Here is an 18,149-nt window from a genome sequence, read left to right on the forward strand (position 1 = left end):
CATTTACGCTAGGATACGGAAGACTAAGCCGGACTTTGCCAGTACGTCATGTCCGCCGCCAATAGGCTCCAGACACACACATCCTATCTAGTGTTATCTAGTGGGGTTTTTTTTACATTTATTTTTATCCCCATTCACTGTAGGTCTACTTCACAGTGTAGCAGAATGTTTCACAGGTTAGTCTGTAGCAGAAATGTGAGGAGCCTACACTAAAGGCTGAGTGATTTGGGTAGAGTCATTAGAAATACCTGCTCTTGTAGTTTCCCTCCGATGCAGACCTCCTAGGCGGGGTTAAGTGGTACCATTGCAAGGCAGAGTTTTAGATTAGGTTTTTAAACTGCTTAGCAGATGCCCTCATCCATGGCAGTGCATGCAGCCCTCTGTACATCCTATATATTATCCAGTTAGACAGCGGGGTAATTATGGCATTAGTATGGGTTAAGTGCGTAGCTTGAGGCTTAAAACCATGTTTTCCCTCATGCTGTTTCAACTACAGTAGGACCCTTAGTGCTACAAGGGCAGGTCCTGAAGCCCCTTAGAGTATAGAAGTGTGTCTTATATATCTGTTGTTCTCAGACGTACAAGCTCAGGTCCAACCGGCATTGTGAAGCTTTTTATTGACAGTTTAAATGCATTTTTAGAAATGGTGTGCTAACCCATTATCAAGCTTTTGTGAGGCGAGAGCATTAAATAATACATATTATTGAAAAAGCTCTTTCTTTCTCTTTGGTTCCTTTCTAAACAGGTTTAAAAAATCATATTGAAATGCAAAATGAAAACACCATCAAGCAATAATACAAGCTTGTGCTTTTTTTTCCTCCATTCATAACGAGGGAATGATTTATTCCACGGATTGCTGGCCATGGGAATGATTGCATTGTTTTTAGAGACGGAGGAGAGCGCTCGCCTTCCAGGGATCGCTCTTCATCTTATTATGGCGTTTTAATTCAGTGCCACTGATTTAAAGGAAAGCAGCTGGCAGTTTTATCTCCCCTCCCCAACCAACACACACAAACACATCTGTCATGAAAAAACACCAATTACATCATGTCTAATTGGCCTTATTGAAGGAGATCTCAGCCGATGAGTCGGTTCCGTTGTGTTTCTCTGCGGTGGTGTTTGGCACGCTGACTTTGCTTGTATGAGTGCGTTTGAATAGGTCTACTTAATCTCGGAATGAAAAGTGTTACCAAATGTAATTGAACTAATCTAAGAGCAGCCATCTTGAACAAGCTGGATGGATGCTGAATTTCTATTTGAGTGAAGAAATATTTTGACAGCCGCTGAGTAAGATGAATTGATTCGTGTCATTCCACTGAAGTAAAGATTCTACAAAGTAAAATGTGATGTATCTTTTTTTTTAAACAAAATATGTTTTAAATGTTTTTACCCCTTTTTTTTGGGGGGGGGGGATTTATTGTGTTGATAAAAATGTGTTCACTTAAAGGTAAAGTGCATTGAGGGAGCACTGCTGAAGTGGGCATATTTGGAGATGCTACTGTATAGAAATGGGGCATACTGATTGAGTGCATTCCATCTAAAACCATGACTCTAAATGGGATGTTATAATGGAATAGGTAACACTGCAGTACCACAGATACTGAACTAAATGTAGCCCTAATGGTGTTGGCACTCTACATCACACTCAGAGAGGGAGAGATGGGCAGGCTGTTCTGTCGGGTGTGTTTGGAACTGTAGAAAGATTACTAGAGTGACATCACTGCCAACATGAATGTGGAAAGCATCAATGCACTGTCAAAATAACAGATTGTTCTCTCACCAATATGAGGTGCCCATTACGTCTCCTTTGATCCTGTGAACAAACACCCGCCCCTCATCACCCTCATTGTTACACACAGAGGCAGATCACATACTCAACCCTTCACGTGTTCACACTTAATGTGCTACTGGAGTGACCTCCTCGCGCTCTACAGCCACACCTTTCGCTGTTACATCTTGATACTGTTTGAAAGTACTTCTGTTGATTTAGTCAACACCACCCCTACCGCCTCTCTTTAACTGCCAAGCTCGTCATTTCTGACAAGGATAATCTTCACTTCAGGGATTATGAAGCTATCCCGTAGTCATCACTTTTTTGTCAGCTTAGCTCATATTAGCCAGCACCCCATGGCTTAGCGGCTCCAGCTTTGTATCTCAGTTCAAAAGGAACATCGGAGATTTGCACGACGGTTCATCCGTAAGTCGGTTAAACCAGCATGGTGATCGTTCAGAGCCCCAGTTTCGTGGTTCAAAGCCCAATCAGAATTAAGCGCCCAACTGTTGCCAGCAGTATTTCGGTGATTCCTTTCTTTTAAGAAAATAAACGTTGAGCTTGGCTATAAATCGGAGCCCTAGGACTTCTGCCCTTGTCACGTAATTGTGGGGGTAGATGGAGAGAAGGACACTTGTTTGGTCGTTCGTTGACAAAATCGGGGGGGAAAAATGAAGCAGAGATGCTCACTTGGAGGTCAGGAAGGCGCTTCAGCCGTGTCATAATTGCACATGCTTCGTTGATGTTATCCTGACTTTTAAGAAGTTCTTGAAAGGTAGTCAGAAGGACCTGTAAAATCCTGCAGGACAGCATGGATGGGCCCCTCAAGTTCAACATTGAGTCAGTCATTCACCGTGATGCGGAGCGAATGGTCCCCCCCCCCCATCAGAAAGGACCTATAGAGGACACACACATACACACACACACACACACACACACACACACACACACACACTCTGAAAGAATATACAACTGAATAAACATTGCTGTCTGCTGCTCAATATTTGCTTTCGGTGTGTCGACTCCCCAGTGTGGTCCACGGTGACAAGCATGCAGAACGTTGGAGTGTTTGATTTGCAAGTCTCTCCCATTGCTCAGAAAGCCTGGAGGTTGGTTCACTGAATTTATGAGTTAGTGGTGTTATCTCTCCAACGGAGGCAGAGAGCTGATTGCTGCCCTCATTGGTACCATCGAGCACGTTTGCCCAGCGTAATAGCCGCAATAGAAACCGCATCAACAAAGTAATTGTTTTGGCAACCCTGGAAAATTAAGAAGACAACATTAACATGCTTGCTTGTGGCCTTCCCTCTTCTAGTCTTAGGCTTCAATACTACCATCAAATGTTCCCATTAGCGGTGCTAGAGTGGTACTGGCCTCAAAGTAGATTGAAAAGCCTCTGAAAGTTTTCTACCAAGTGAGCAGATGAACACCGTGGAGTGTGCTTGCAAGGGTACTAACTGCTCTCTGACCTTCCCGGTGGGACATTGCCATTGATAGATTGACTGGGTAAAAAAAACTTCAAATTTCCAATGTGGTCCTCGGTGGAAGACCAACAAAGACCCTCAAGAAATACATCAAACACATTGCACCTTTGTGAGGATTAAGAGACAATATAATGAATTCTGCAAACTTTCCATTGATATTCAGATGAAGCGTGTAATGAATTAGATTTAAACCTGATACCACTGACAATGACAATCTCTGTGTGTGCGTTCCAGGTTGCTATGGTGTCGACGGGGAGAGTGACTCTATCATGAGCTCTGCCTCAGAGAACTCTACGGAACCTTGGTTCTGCGACGCATGCAAGAATGGGGTCACGCCCAGCTGCGAGCTCTGCCCCAATCAGGACGGGATCTTCAAAGAGACGGACGCCGGGAGGTGGGCCTTTTCCCCAATTGGCTCAGTGCTCTTTTAATGTCGATGTTGAATGCACACAAACGATTACAGCAGGCCTAATTGACCCTCATCGGTCAAGTACTGTAGGCAACCAGACAACTTCTCTCTCCATTTAAATGTGCGTACATTCAGCAACGGGGAAAGTATAAGTTGGAGAGAGAGAGAGGGAGGGAGGGAGGGGGAGAAGAAGAAATAAAGCAAGAGAGTGAGGGAGAGAGAAAGATAGGGGAAGAAAAAAGAGAGGGACAGAAAAGAGTGTGTTATGTGAAGCGTGTAGGCTCCAGCCACGTTATCACTGATAGTGCTCTTCAGCCAGCCTGCACCCGAATTTACTACTTCACTAGAGCATGAAAAACACAGCAAATTAAACTGTGGAGCGCTTGCTTGCTAGAGATGGATATCTTTATATTGGACTTCGGATTCTCTTCCCTAAAGTCCGCATTTGAAATTGTGTCACAGTCACAGCACAAGTGCAGCCAGTGAGTGTGGGGTGCTGCTGAAATCCACTACTGAAGGTTTGCCCTTTTAGAAGTGTTGTTTAAGTAACTCATTGCTTCTCAAGAGTACTTATTGTGCACATCCAGTCCCTAATTGTATTGAGTTTTCTCTTCTTTTTTTTTCTTTCTTTTTTGTACCTCTTTACTCATGAATTGGTCTTAATTGTGATGCTCAAGAAAGCTTTTTGCATGAAGGCTATTTGTAAATACAACCAATCTATCTTTCACGAACGTGTGTAATGTATACTCATCTTTTGCAACTTTATCTTTCAATTGCCGATTTGTTTGTTTGTTTGTTTACGTGCTGTTTTTTTGCATATGCATTTCTAGATGGGTCCACGTGGTGTGTGCACTGTATGTCCCTGGAGTGGCGTTTGGGGACATTGATAAACTGCGCCCCGTGACTCTCACAGAGATGAATTACTCAAAGTATGGTGCCAAGGCAAGTACCATATTTTTATGTTTCAAAGAGTAATCATGATTGATGTCTGTTTCTGTTAACAATGTTGCATCCTGTATACATGGACTCAATGTCGCATTATAGCACTGCAATGGTTTGTCCAGGATAAACCAGTATTCTACATGACTCTTATCACTTATTTCAAGCCTATTCATGTAAACAAAAAAATAAGTTAACTGTTAACTTCATCACTGACTTAACGTCATGCTGCTTCAGATTTGCTTGGTCACAGCTCGAGAGAAATATATCTTTACACTCGGATGCAGGAAATGCATCCCGGTGTCTGTTGATGAATTTGTCTGCTTCATAAGCAGCATATAAACACAGTGATAAAGTTACTCCTGTCTGGTTACCGTCCAACACTTTACATCCAACTGAACAAGTGATCCATCAGAATGGAGTCGCTCTGACATTTATTCCAGCTGGACCCTTTTTGAGGGGCACTAAGCCTATACAAGACCATTTTACTGAAGTGGATGACTTTTAGAAGCACTTGAAAAGGATTCCTGCAATTATTTTAAATCTGAAGATTGCTGCTAAAAATGACTATTATTATTTTAATTTTGTGAATAATTTGCACATTTTCAAGTTTTCCAAGTGGTCACCTTTTCCCCTCTTTGAGAAACTTTTGAATACAGTGTCAAATAATGCTTTCGGGTTTCTTTTTCTTTCTTTTTTTTAAATGTTTTTTGTTCCTCGTGTCCAGGAGTGCAGTTTCTGCGAGGACGCCCGCTTCGCCCGGACGGGCGTCTGCATCAGCTGTGACGCAGGCATGTGCCGCTCCTACTTCCACGTCACATGTGCTCAGAGGGAAGGGCTTCTCTCTGAGGCCGCAGCGGAGGAGGTGAGAGAAGAAGGGGCATGAATCAACTGTTTTGATCCCTCTCTTTCATTGTGTTTGACGGACGTTTGCAGGTGTTGGCTGTTAGTATAGATAAGACATAGGAGAATGATGTGGTGAAATGCTGTTTTCACTGTATATGGCATTGGGTTTAAATAACATTGTAGAGTAGGAGCTAAGCTTACACTGGGGTAAATGTCATCCCTCAGATGAAGAGATGTTACCCTGTAGTTACATGGCAGCAGTAGCACTGGCCTCTCCAGATGAGACTGTATCTCTCTGATAACCCCCAGTCCATCTTGAGCGCTGAGCTGGACATGAGATAAAGCAGGATTAAGTCCTTCATCATCAGGGTAAAGTGGTCAGTTGCACCATGTCAGTGAATAATATGACTGGACCAGGGGTAGCAGACAGGGTTACTAGTGGGAGGTGTCGATCTTAAACAGAGCTGAAGACGTCTTGTCTATCTGGCATCATCAGATTCACTGGCTTCATGATACACACTCATATGACAGTAAGCCTTATACTGTTACCACGACAAGTCTGTGTAGGATATCCATCAGAGTAGGATATCCTGCATTATCAAAATTGACTTGCGTTTATTAATGTCAAAATGCATAAAAATACGGCTAAAATGCTGAATTAACTGAGAAACATAATAACGCTTTCACTTTCGCTCTTAACAATGATTTCATTGGCGATCAAAGATAGTTACTCTGTCATTACTGAATATCTGTTTAATTTGCTCTGAAATTGTTAAATAGCGGAGAAGCCAAGTTGACAAGATGACGCAGCGGCCCTCTTACATTCTTTGGGGAAATGCTTCACTAATCAATCGAATCAATTATTTAACTTGATTAACTGGCATCGGTTCGTCAATAGACAGTCAAGATTTTCATTTAGTTTACAAATCGTAGTCTCAGGAAGTGGGCTATAAATGGTCTCTTAAAGCGGTTGTGGCTCCTTTAACCAGCAGTGTCACCCTGTTTATGGGTATTCATGGCCAGTCTGTCGCAGAGCTCACGTATGCGCCTCGCGTCACTTATTTCTGCGGCATAAAGGCGCTATCGCCTGCACCGATAAACTGGCCCAGAAAGTGCCTACTCACCGCAATCCACTTAATCCAGTCAGCTGTGCAAAGGGCCCCTATCAACAAGCGAGGGTGCTGATAGCATCCACAGAAACACCTTAAGCCTAAACGATTCTGGGGGAGCCAGGGGCAGGGAGATGGCAGCAGGGTTTTTTAAAATATTTTGTTACTGTGACAGAGGAAGGGTGACAGAGGGGAGGTAAATGTAGAAGGTCCCTCCTTACTGTTGAAGCCTTGAAGATGAGCTGTGTTGTTGTGGACTAGCAATAACAGACTCCCATTGTTCTGGCATACTTTGGTACCTCATTTGCACAATTACAGGAAAAACACTGTAGCCATACTCTGATTATTACCTCAATACGGTGTCTCTTTCTTTTTTCACTCTCTCTGTTAATGGAATTTTCAGTTATTAGTAGATACAACGTCATCCTTAATGTGTTTGGGTTTAGCATTGAGCACCTATTTTTACTCTAGGAGAACAAAGAATTAAATGTTTCTTTTCTTGGCAAATTTATCTAACATGATGTGCGTCAGGTGCCAACCACCTGAAACACCGAAAATTGCCTCAATTTTCCTCTAGAGAAAAAACCGATTCAGAAAACTAGACCCTGTTGCGGAACAGACCTGTTGACTTTTTTGAGTGCTGAAATGATTAGTAGTAGGGGGCTTTAAACAGTACAGGCTATTTTCCTTTCACACTGTCATTTCCTGACGCACTGTTTTGAAAAACTATGGTAAATGCGTAACCAGCTCTGTTCAGCTTGGTTTGGCTCTGTCGTTTGAATTAGGGTTAGGAGCTGTAATTGTCTCTTTCAGGACAGATGTGTTTGTGTGTTTGTCTCAGGACATAGCAGACCCATTCTTTGCCTACTGCAAGCAGCATGCGGACCGCTTTGACAGGAAGTGGAAGAGAAAGAACTACCTGGCCCTGCAGTCGTACTGTAAGGTGTCCCTGCAGGAGAGGGAGAAGCAGCTGGCTCCTGAGGCCCAGGTGAGAGGTCACAAGGTCCTACAGATACCAAACCGCCTCTTCTTGTAGGAAGAGCTCATGCTCGTCAGTGTTTATGGAAAACATTGCCTATTCTCTATTAGTTTGTTCTTCAATTGTGTGTGTGTGTGTGTGTGTGTGTGTGTGTGTGTGTGTGTGTGTGTGTGTGTGTGTGTGTGTGTGTGTGTGTGTGTGTGTGTGCAGGCCCGCATCACTACCCGTCTGCAGCAGTACCGGGCGAAGGCGGAGCTGTCACGTAACACGCGGCCGCAGGCATGGGTCCCCCGCGAGAAGCTGCCGCGACCTCTGACCTCCAGCGCCTCGGCCATCAGGAAACTGATGAGGAAGGCAGAGCTTATGGGCATCAGCACGGACATCTTCCCCGTGGACACATCCGACATCACCGCCAGCGTGGATGGACGCAGGAAACACAAGCAGCCCGCCCTCACCGCAGACTTTGTCAATTACTACCTGGGTAAGGGAAATAGTACCACCTGACTGAACTAGCACGCCTATCTGAATGCACCATTATGCTTCTATTAGAACAGCCCAAATACTTCTGTGTCAAGAATGACACTATTCTGTACTTGAAAATGATTTCTTAGGATGTTATTGAAGCATGATAAAGGGAAGACTCAGCATTACGGACGTCTGCTATAACCTGTGCTGTTTCCCCCCCCCCCCCCCCCCCCCATTTGAACACGTATCTCTCCCCTATCATCTCACTCCTGTACCACCTGACATGTTGAGAGTGTGTGCCACCGTCAGACTTATGTAGGATCTCAGCATGTAGCCTTGCATAAATGCCTTTTCTCCTCTAGAATGAATGATGATGATGCCAGATGTGAGGTAACCTTGAGAACACACTCCATTAGCCTGCAGCAGAAGAGCCTGCAGCCCTCTCTATCTACCATCAGCACACACTCTCTCTCATAGCGTCTTTTCCTGTACATAGATTGCGATCGTGGATATTGATTTGTCCCCCCCCCCCCCCCCCCCCCCCCCCGCCCTCCATTGATATTCAGAGCGGAACATGCGGATGATCCAGATCCAGGACAATATCTCGGAGCAGAAGAACCTGAAAGACAAGCTGGAGAGCGAGCAGGAGAAGCTGCATGTGGAGTACAACAAGGTGCGTGGTGCGGGGCCGCTGAGGTGACGCGCTCCAGCCTGTCTCTACAAAGTTACCTTTGTCCATACGTAAAGGTTCAATCAGAAGGGCCCCTCATCTGTTTAGGGACAAGTCCCTCCTAACGTGCTGCGCTTGGTCCTTTGTGTCGTACACAAGCACACAACATGCACAACTTTTCATCCTCTATCAGCCCTACACTGGTACTGACCACTCACTACAGTAGTAGTAGAAATCCTCCAAAAAGCACAGATTCCAAGCTTGCAGCTGAAGGCACACAACCACTAACAACATGTATAGTTTACTGTGTCTTTGATTGTATCGTACTTTGTTGTTCATAAATATGCACGGTTCCTCTCAAACGGTGCCGCTTTGTGAGGCAACGACACAGTAAAACCACTGTTTCGCTATATACCGAGAAAAAAAAGAGTTATTTAAAGAGCCTCGTTCGCACTCCAGTCCCAGCTCCTCCTTCATCTCTCTCTCTCTCTCTCTCCTGGAACATGTGACTTCCGTCAGGAGGCCCAGGCTGCGTCGCTCCATCAGCCCCCGAACGAAGAAGGGAATAAACCAGAGGAGTAAAAGTCAGAGGAGTTAATGTTACGTTCGGTCTTCTGCTGCGCGGGTATTCAGCGTTATTAATGGAGTGTGTGTTGCTAATTGCGCCGCTCGACTTGCTTTTACGTGGCCCCGGCCTTGGGAGAGAGAGAGAGACGGAGAGAAGAAGAATGGGTGGTGGGGGGAGAAGTCTCGCTGTGACTGATACAGTTATAAAGCCCCCTGACATGGTCTGTGTGTTCGGCGAGGAGGGGGAGGGCTCATCTCAGAGAGATTATGGTGAAGTGTTTCTCCTTTACCACCTCCTCCTCTGCCTGCGCTGATAAAGTAAAGCCCAGAGTGGTGGAGAGCGGAGATGCCGATTTTTTTAGATTGACATCCAGTTAATAAACGGTCACCTCCCGACTCGTCTCTCTCATTGTGGTCCGTGTCAGAGCTCTGGGTCTTATCCATCTTGTTTCAGAGTAACTTCTCTAAATATAAAATGCCATGTGTTGTGCTTTATATGCCAGTGTGTGTGTATTTAAATAAGTGAGTATGTGTATAAGTGGGAGTACAATGGTGTGTGAATGCAAAACCCTGGTGTGTGTGTGTGTGTGTGTTTGTTTGTGTGTGCTTGCTTGCTTGCTTTTTCTTGTCTGACTGTGTGTGAGTGTGTGTGTGTGTGTGTGTATGCATATTTCTGCATGTGCTAATAGAGCACATTGGTGTCCTTGCCTCACGTTATCTCCTCTGCCCTGCCGTTCTCTCTCCCGTGCAGCTCTGCGAGTCTCTGGAGGACCTGCAGAATGTCAACGGAGTTCTGCGGAGCGAAGGCCAGGCCATATGGACCGTGCTGGGAGGCATCCTCGGCCGGGTATGACATCTCACCTCCTTACACCACGTCGTTCAATCAATCCCTCTTTCTTTTATCTTTCTTCTTCTCTTATTCCTCCTTTCCTCCCCCTCGTCCTTGTCGTCGTCATCTGTCCTCCTCTGGTTTCACTACACCCGTGCACAGAAGGGGTTGGTTGAGGAGTTGGAGGTAAAACCCAGCCTGACGTGTTCTCCTGGGGAACTGGCTAATGATTTGTGATTGAGAGGAATCCAGATTGCCAGTAGCAACCCACATGGGCTGGCATGGGGGGTAATCCTCCAGCCTGTAATGGTTCTCCTGTTTGTAAAAAAATCCTTTCATTTGCACTAACTGATTGACCTGTCATTTGCCATGAAGTCAGACCTGACTCAGAAGGTAAAAGCTGTCCGCTTGCTTCCAGCTCACCATGGCAACCGGATCGCCCAGGTGCGTCTCAATGGGTGACGGGTCATTTAATGAGTGCGAAATGCAGACTGCAGAAAAACACTCTCTCCTTTTTTTTTTTTCTTTAATATCAGGCTGTTTTTGAAGTGCCATTTAACAAGGTTTTTCTGAGGCAGAACGTCATTGGCAACAGCCACTGTTATTCACACTCACTAGCTGTGTGAATTATTAAATCGACTCCCAAGATGATCACATTTGAAGCAGTATACGAGCCAAGCATGGGGTAAGTGTCAATATGAACTGACATGTCCAAATATAAAGAGGGACAGAATTGTATCGTATCGATGGAGTGTCGCAATCATGCGCTCATCTAAGTTCGATGAAATATCTTGTTAGACCAGTTGCTTAAGAGATCATTAACCAAAGGAGGGGCTGTGAATGGAGACAGTGAGTACCGCCCTGACAGTGTCTTACCTCCATCGCAAACGGGCTCTCTCGGTTTGGTAACCCGTGGAGGTGCTACTGTGTTGAGGTGAGGACGAGAGCTGCTGAGGTGAAGAGACCTGTGGTGAGTTGGGGCTCTGACAGGCTGCTAAAGCAGGAGAGGCAGCCGTCTCATCGTCTCTCTCACACACACACACACACACACACACAAACACATTCACACATCAGTCCATGAGTCCAGTGAGGCAGAGGCCTCCCGTTCTGGCTAGGAGCTGTTTGATACTTGGCCTTTTGCAGAGCAGGGAGAGCTGTCACGTAGGAGGTATCGCAGAGCGTCTCTGCTCTGTCACCATGTTAATCACCGAGGCACAGGAGCAGTGAGGTGCACAGGGCTCCACACAGGGGGCAGGGCACAGTGTGATGATGAACCAAGGGCACCTCTGAAGGGGGATCCTCAGATGTTGACACTCCAGGCAGCCCCACCCCTACACCTTGTCGTTCTTCCCCTACACCCTTCAGCCCTCAACCCCTGTACCCATTCTCTCAGAGGCAGTCATGGTCAGGACCGATACCCATTCTCTCTGGAGGCAGGTAGTCATGGTCAGGACCTGTACCCATTCTCTCTGGAGGCAGTCATGGTCAGGACCTATACCCATTCTCTCGGGAGGTAGTCATGGTCAGGACCTATACCCATTTTCTCAGAGGCAGGTAGTCATGGTCAGGACCTGTACCCATTCTCTCAGAGGCAGGTAGTGTCGTGGAAATTTCTCACTGTAGTATTTCAGCAAAAGGTGAGATTCAAGAGTCAAAGGTCTTGTTAAGCCACAATATACGTTTTTGTTGTTTAGATTTATTACACTTGCAAGCAGAGAGACACTCCAAAGTGTCTCAAACCAGTGAAATCTCTGAGACGCAGCTCAGCAACCTTCTTCCTTAAAGAACACAATCAAGGACAACGATAGGGATGTTGGCGGTTGGAACATATTGTGTCAATAACAGATGCCACAAGTACTGTTTCCCACAGTCTACTTCCAACCTTCAAAACCCCCTTTTGCCCAGCAACAATACTCAGTTCATTTCCACAACCTGCCTCACCATAAGGGCAAGGCCTAATACCCAGTTCAGTCCCATTTCTTCACACATTTTTGACAGTTTCATTTTAATTGTTCCATTTTCTCTTTCTACTGCCCCCCCGTGGGTGGTAGGCACAGTGTGTTCTCAAGCCCACTCCTAAGTATTCAGACATTCTCTGTACTGCCTTGTTTACAAAATGTGTGCCATTATCACTTGACAGTTTCCTAGGGACTCCCCATCATGGCACAATCTCAGTTAACAATGCTTTTGCCACTACTGAGGAGTCTGCTTTGCTAGATGGGAAAACATATCTACAAATACCAAACGATATATTTTTCCCTCACAGGGGTTTAACTCAATGAAATCCATCATAACATGATCAAATGGGCCATCAGAGGGAGGATTGATTGGGGGACCGCTTGTCCCCGCCCTACGTTATGTCATAAGCACACAAGGCATTTTGAACAATTTTTTTTTGAATATATTGAGAAGCCTCGTGTACCAGTATCTATTTACAATATCCGTCATCCCCCCTTTTGACACATGATCTTTCCCACGTGACAACACAGCATAAAAATAAGACATTTTGGTAAACACGGGTTACCATTCAGGCCAACCCAAACCTTATTATTTGCATATGTTGCCCCAGCACTTCGCCACTGTGCTTTCTCTCTTTGTGAGGCTTTAGCCTGTGCCTCTATCAGCTCAGTGAGTGAGACGATCGGGTGAGCATCCGCTCTGTGATTATCCAATGAAACAGTACCTTTTCCATTTGTGTGTGCCTCATACTTGCATATTGCAATCGCTTTAGGGAGAAGTATAGCGTTTAACAAATTATGTATCAATTGGCCTTGTTGTATTTGAGTTCCTGATGACGTGATAAACCCTCTCATTTTCCACAATGTTCCAAAATCATGCACAACCCAAAATGCATATCGACTGTCTGTGTAAATTGTTACTCTTTTCCCCTCCCCTAATATGCGAGCCTGTGTTAATGCAAAGAGTTTAGCTGCCTGGGCGGAGAGATGGTGAGGCAGTCTGTGCCCCTCCACCGTGTCATGATCAGTCACAATTGCATAACCCACATTATTCAGAGAGTAACACGATGTTAAACATTTTGATGCAGATCCATCTACATAATAAACCACATCGCTGTTTTCTAATGGTTCATCTGATAAATCTTACTTAGGTGTACATTGTTGGTGTATTGCTGCTAAACAGTCATGAGGCTCCCCATCCTCCTCTGTGGGGAGAAATGTAGCTGGATTGAGGGCTGTGCATCTTACAACAGTAACATTTGGGAGAGATAGCAGAACATTGTGGTAGTGAAGGAACCTCTCCTCCGACAGATGGCTTGTCTTGTGTTCTAATAATATTTAGGCTACAGAGTGTGGCATCTATCGCCATGTTTTTGCATGAGTACAGAGAACATAAAACCATCTTTCTCACATACAGCCTGGATGAATTTCTTATTTGGGTCAGGCAATCCTAAGGTCGGGGCCCCTGTTAACATAGTTTTGAGTTTATTGAAACAATCTTCCCCTTCTGTTGTCCATGTAACCTTATCTGCAGAGGCAAATTTTTGGCCATGTGCCATGGTATGGAGTGGCTGTACTAATTTAGCATATTCGGGGACTGATTGTCTGCAGAAACCTGTCATGCCAAGAAAAGACATGAGGTGCTTTTTCGTCACTGGTTTAGGTATCTTAGTTAATGCCTCAATCCTGTCTCCACTGACACTTTTTCCCTCAGGGGTGAGCTTGTGTATCACTTCCTCTTTTGCAAACTGTAGTTTCTGCAAACTTGCTTTATGGCGTTGTTCTGCTAAGTACTTCAACAGAGTCACTGTCTCTCTCACATGTTTCCTTGTCAGGTGAGCAAATTAAAAGGTCATCAACGTATTGTATTAAAGTGCTCCCTCCATCAAATCTTACATTTTCCAAATTATCCCTAAGAGCTGAAGCAAATGGCGGGCCGTGTCCATGTGTATAATTGGCCAGAAAATTCAAAGGCGAACCAATATTGGGAATCCTTGTTCACAGGAATACTAAAGAATGCATTAGCTAGGTCGACCACTGAGAAAAATGTACTCTTACCAGGTACCTGTGTCATAATTGTGTATGGGTCGGGGACTATGGGTGCACGCAAGCACGTGAACTGCTTCATTAACCTTCTTAAGATCCTTCACAAAGTGCCACGCCTGTGTTTGGCCCTCCTGTTTGGCCTTTTTTACTGTGAAAATGGGAGTGCGGCGACATGGACTGTTAGGGCATGGAACAACTGTCCCTTTCTCTAATAATGCTTCAAAAACTGGAGTAATCCCCTCTACAGCTTCTTGTTTCAATGGATACTGTGCTTGGCACGACCTATGGGGTCCCATGGGTGTGACTACCAACGGCTGCACGTTTTTCATAAGACCAATGTCATATTTGTGCTGTGACCAAAGTATGGGTGGTACCCCCAACAGCTGTCTTCTGCAGTCATCACTGCCCCTATAAACCGTGATTGCTCATCTCGCTCTGGGATCAGACGTACACTCCGTATTCCTACAAATGTATACTCATATGGGCGTCTAGAAGCCTTTACTGTGGACAAGTATTCCCCCCCCCACCCTCACATGCGACCCAGTCCCTTGCCAGATTACAGTGTCTCACGCAAGACCCCACATCCTGCCATTTTGCCTCAATAGGCTTAGCCAATGATACGTGTGGGTCTGACCCATATACTTCATGAAGCCTGAGTACTGTTTCAGTGCTTCTTACTGACAGGGCACAAAATCCATTCTCACTCCAGTAAAGTCTGTGTCCTGACAGTAAGTCACTTTTCTCTCTAAACCAAACTTTCTCAAACTTTGCATCCTGACATTCTGTCACCTTAGCAGTACAGTGTAATTCATCCTCATCCATGAATACACCTCTAACTCTTTGCCTTGCTTCTCTCATTAAGTCCTGTGTTATCGACCTTGGACCAGATCCAACAAGATCCCATGAATAATAGTAATTTAGCTCTTCTATGCCCAAAATAATGTTTTGTCCTGCCCATTTCTCTAATTGTATACCTTTGTTAGTACAGAACAGAGCTAACTCCAAGCTACACATTAGATCTCTTCCTAAGAGATTAACAGGGCAACAATCAGAGTATGAATGAGTGCTTTTGATATGAATTGTCATCCTCATCTTTTACAGACAGAGGGACAGTAAATCATTCCTTCATCCCTATGCCTGTTGCACCTATTATTACCACTGTTCTACCACTGAGTTTTGGCTTGGGATTCCACTCACTTACTGTCAAGACTGAGTACCCCGCTCCTGAATCTACTAGAAATGTAACCTCTTTACCAGCTATGGTTAACGTTAATTCAGGTATTATTTTATCATATTGGTAATTTTCTTTCCTTGAACTTTCTCCAACAGCCTGTATTTCTTAACATTGTGTGTGCATTGAATTCTCTCTAACAGCCTATATTTCTAAACATTGTGTGTCCATTTGTTTTGGTTTGATCTCACCAGTCGATGCCTCCCGTCCCATCTCCTCTGACCGTCAAGACCCCTCTTGTTGGTTCAGGACAGTCTCTCACCCAATGTTCTTTTAATCCACAACGAGAACATCCATTTGGTCTGTCACCTCTTCTGTCTCCACGGCCTCGTCCTCTGCCTGTCTGACCACTGTAGTGGGCCAGTTGGGCCATCTGGAGCTTCTTGCCCATCTTCTCTTTGACCTTGTCCTCCTTACCCTTTTGGTCTCTTATGAATTTTTCTGCATGTTTTATGTAAGGCCAGACGTCCACCATCCGCTCAGCCTCATAGGTGACACAGTTCTTTTTTACATGTTTCTGTATATCTGGTAGTAATCCTGCTATCATTCTCAGTTTGCATTGTTGTTCCCATGGACTGTCATTAGCTCTGTTTGCTGGTCGATCTTTTCAAAGCGCAGTCGGTAACCAGTCACTTTCTTGTCCTCACAAACCATCTGTCTGCAGTCATCTGTCTTTTTCCCATTTCAAGACGTCTTTGTCAGTTCTTTACCTTTGTCTGGTTATCATGTTCAACAACAAAAGGTGCCAAACCTTGTATCTATTCCCGATTAACCCATGCCAAACAATCGTTAATAATCCCGTCAGCCCATTAGCGAGAATACTTTCCACAACAGGAGACCTCCGTTCAACAACAGGAGGGTTTCTATCCAGATTTTAACTCCGTTCCCACAACAGGAGACCTCCGTTCAACAGGAGGGTTTTTGTCACAAATATTGTGGTCTCACCTTTCTCACCTTTCCGAATTCAATTTTCCCTCGGGATCCCGTACTAAGTGGTCCTGTTCCTCTCCCCTTTTAGGCGCCCTCCACTCTACCCCTGGCGGAGTCTAATCCTTCAGGGGAAGGATTCGGGCTCCAGGACCCAGTCTCTGGCCGTGCACAGTTGACCTGTTGGAAGGGAAGTGGAACACTCAGGTTAGGGATCCCGGACGAGCCCCCAAGTTGTCAAGAGTCAAAGGTCTTGTTAAGCCACAATATAAGTCTTTATTACACTGGCAAGCAGAGAGACACTGAAATCTCAGTGAAATTCAGTGAAATCTCTGAGACGCAGCTCAGCAACCTTCTTCCTTAAAGAACACAATCAAGGACAAAGATAGGGATGTTGGCAGTTGGAACATACTGTGTCAATAACAGGTGCCACAAGTACTGTTTCCCACAGTCTACTTCCAACCTTCAAACCCCGTTTTGCCCAGCAACAATACTTAAGTAAATTTCCACAACCTGCCTTACCATAAGGGCAAGGCCTAGTACATTGTTATTATCAATACAGCAGTATTCTGTCTAAAACATTTCTATCAATAATATTTCTATCACAGTAGTCATGGTCAGGACCTGTACCCGTTCTCTCAGAGGCAGGTAGTCATGGTCAGGACTGAAGACCCCTCTGTGCCCTATCAAGCTCATGTTTTACATCACATTTACCATATGGTGTTTGGTTCTGGGGACCACAAGCATAGGCTGTTCTGTGGGTAGTGAGGTGAGGAGATGTTAGCCCCGTGGCGCCCGGGACTGCATGCGTAAATGCGTATGCACCATCTCTGTGAGCAGCTAACTGAATGCATAAGATGCTTGATTAAAAGTACAGTTGCCGGAGAGAGAGCATGGGCTGAGCTGGACAGATAAATGCCTAAATAAATGGCGGAGTGATGTAGAGGAGGATGGAGGGAAGGCAGCAGCGGCAGCAGGAGGAGGACTGGAGGGAAGACGGCTGGTGAATCTGCAATGACCGCCATAAATCACGTAATTAGAAACGTGTGAGGTTTAAGTAGCAACATCAGTCACGGCGCCGCATGCTTTTGTGTCATCTATCTGGTACATTTTCATTTCCTATTTGTCATTCCGCCTGTACATTACCAGAAATTATTGATGTCCCCAACCGGGGCACACATCCCTCATCCCGCACAGAGCCAGTGTTTTCATTTGGGACGCCTCAGGGAGAGACACTACTCTCTAAACTGAAGAGGAAACATTCATAATAATAATAAAAAAAGAAAATACATTGTGAAATTTGAAGGCCTACAGTAAAACACAACTTCTACTACGTCATTTGAATGTGTACGGTGTTTCACCATAAGTTACTGTATAAACATTAACTGACAAAGTACTGAATGTACAAACATAGAGCTGAGTTTCCAGGGATTTGAAACGTCGCTCTGACAGAGTCTCTCCCCCGGAAGGCATGGTAGTCAGCTGACCCTTCCTTCGCAGGAGGCCGCTGAGTCCCCCGTGGCCACCGAGCCCGTCTGGCTCCCACACGGCAGACGGTAGATGGCCTGAAGCCGTCCTGTTTACGCTCCTTATTTATAGCCAATACTTTAATACTGTTTCATGCCTGCAATATAAGCTGCAAATGATGGGAACCTGCTCTGTGTAAGTAGTGGTGGCGAAGACATTTCCTTTCTGCGTTGATGTGAGGGGGACTCTGGTCCACAATTAGGAGATAACCCCCCCTCCCAGCCCCTTAAGCCCCATAGCCCTGGCCTCTCTCTCTCTCTCTCTCTCAGGCCCCCTCTGTGCGCCGTGGGTGGACTGAGCGAGCTCAGATTAGAGCCGCCCCAGGGAGAAGCCTGTCTGTTTAGTGGCGGAGTCGGTCCCTACAAGATAAGTTTTCTAATTAACCCGGACAG

At 45.3% G+C, this 18,149-nt stretch overlaps 1 protein-coding gene across 1 annotated transcript in view; it reads left to right on the top strand.

The window, feature by feature from the left end:
* Window positions 1-18,149, top strand: part of phf14 (PHD finger protein 14) — a gene marked incomplete at its 5' end in the record, with an annotated part of 54,997 nt that overhangs the window by 7,021 nt on the left and 29,827 nt on the right. The window contains 7 exon segments of the mRNA XM_083684898.1: window positions 3,490-3,649; window positions 4,495-4,606; window positions 5,331-5,468; window positions 7,400-7,546; window positions 7,748-8,018; window positions 8,569-8,675; window positions 9,991-10,086. Coding sequence (XP_083541024.1) covers window positions 3,490-3,649; window positions 4,495-4,606; window positions 5,331-5,468; window positions 7,400-7,546; window positions 7,748-8,018; window positions 8,569-8,675; window positions 9,991-10,086 — 1,031 coding nt within the window.

Source organism: Argentina silus (assembly GCF_951799395.1).
Source record: "Argentina silus genome assembly, chromosome: 14".
Lineage (NCBI taxonomy): Eukaryota > Metazoa > Chordata > Actinopteri > Argentiniformes > Argentinidae > Argentina > Argentina silus.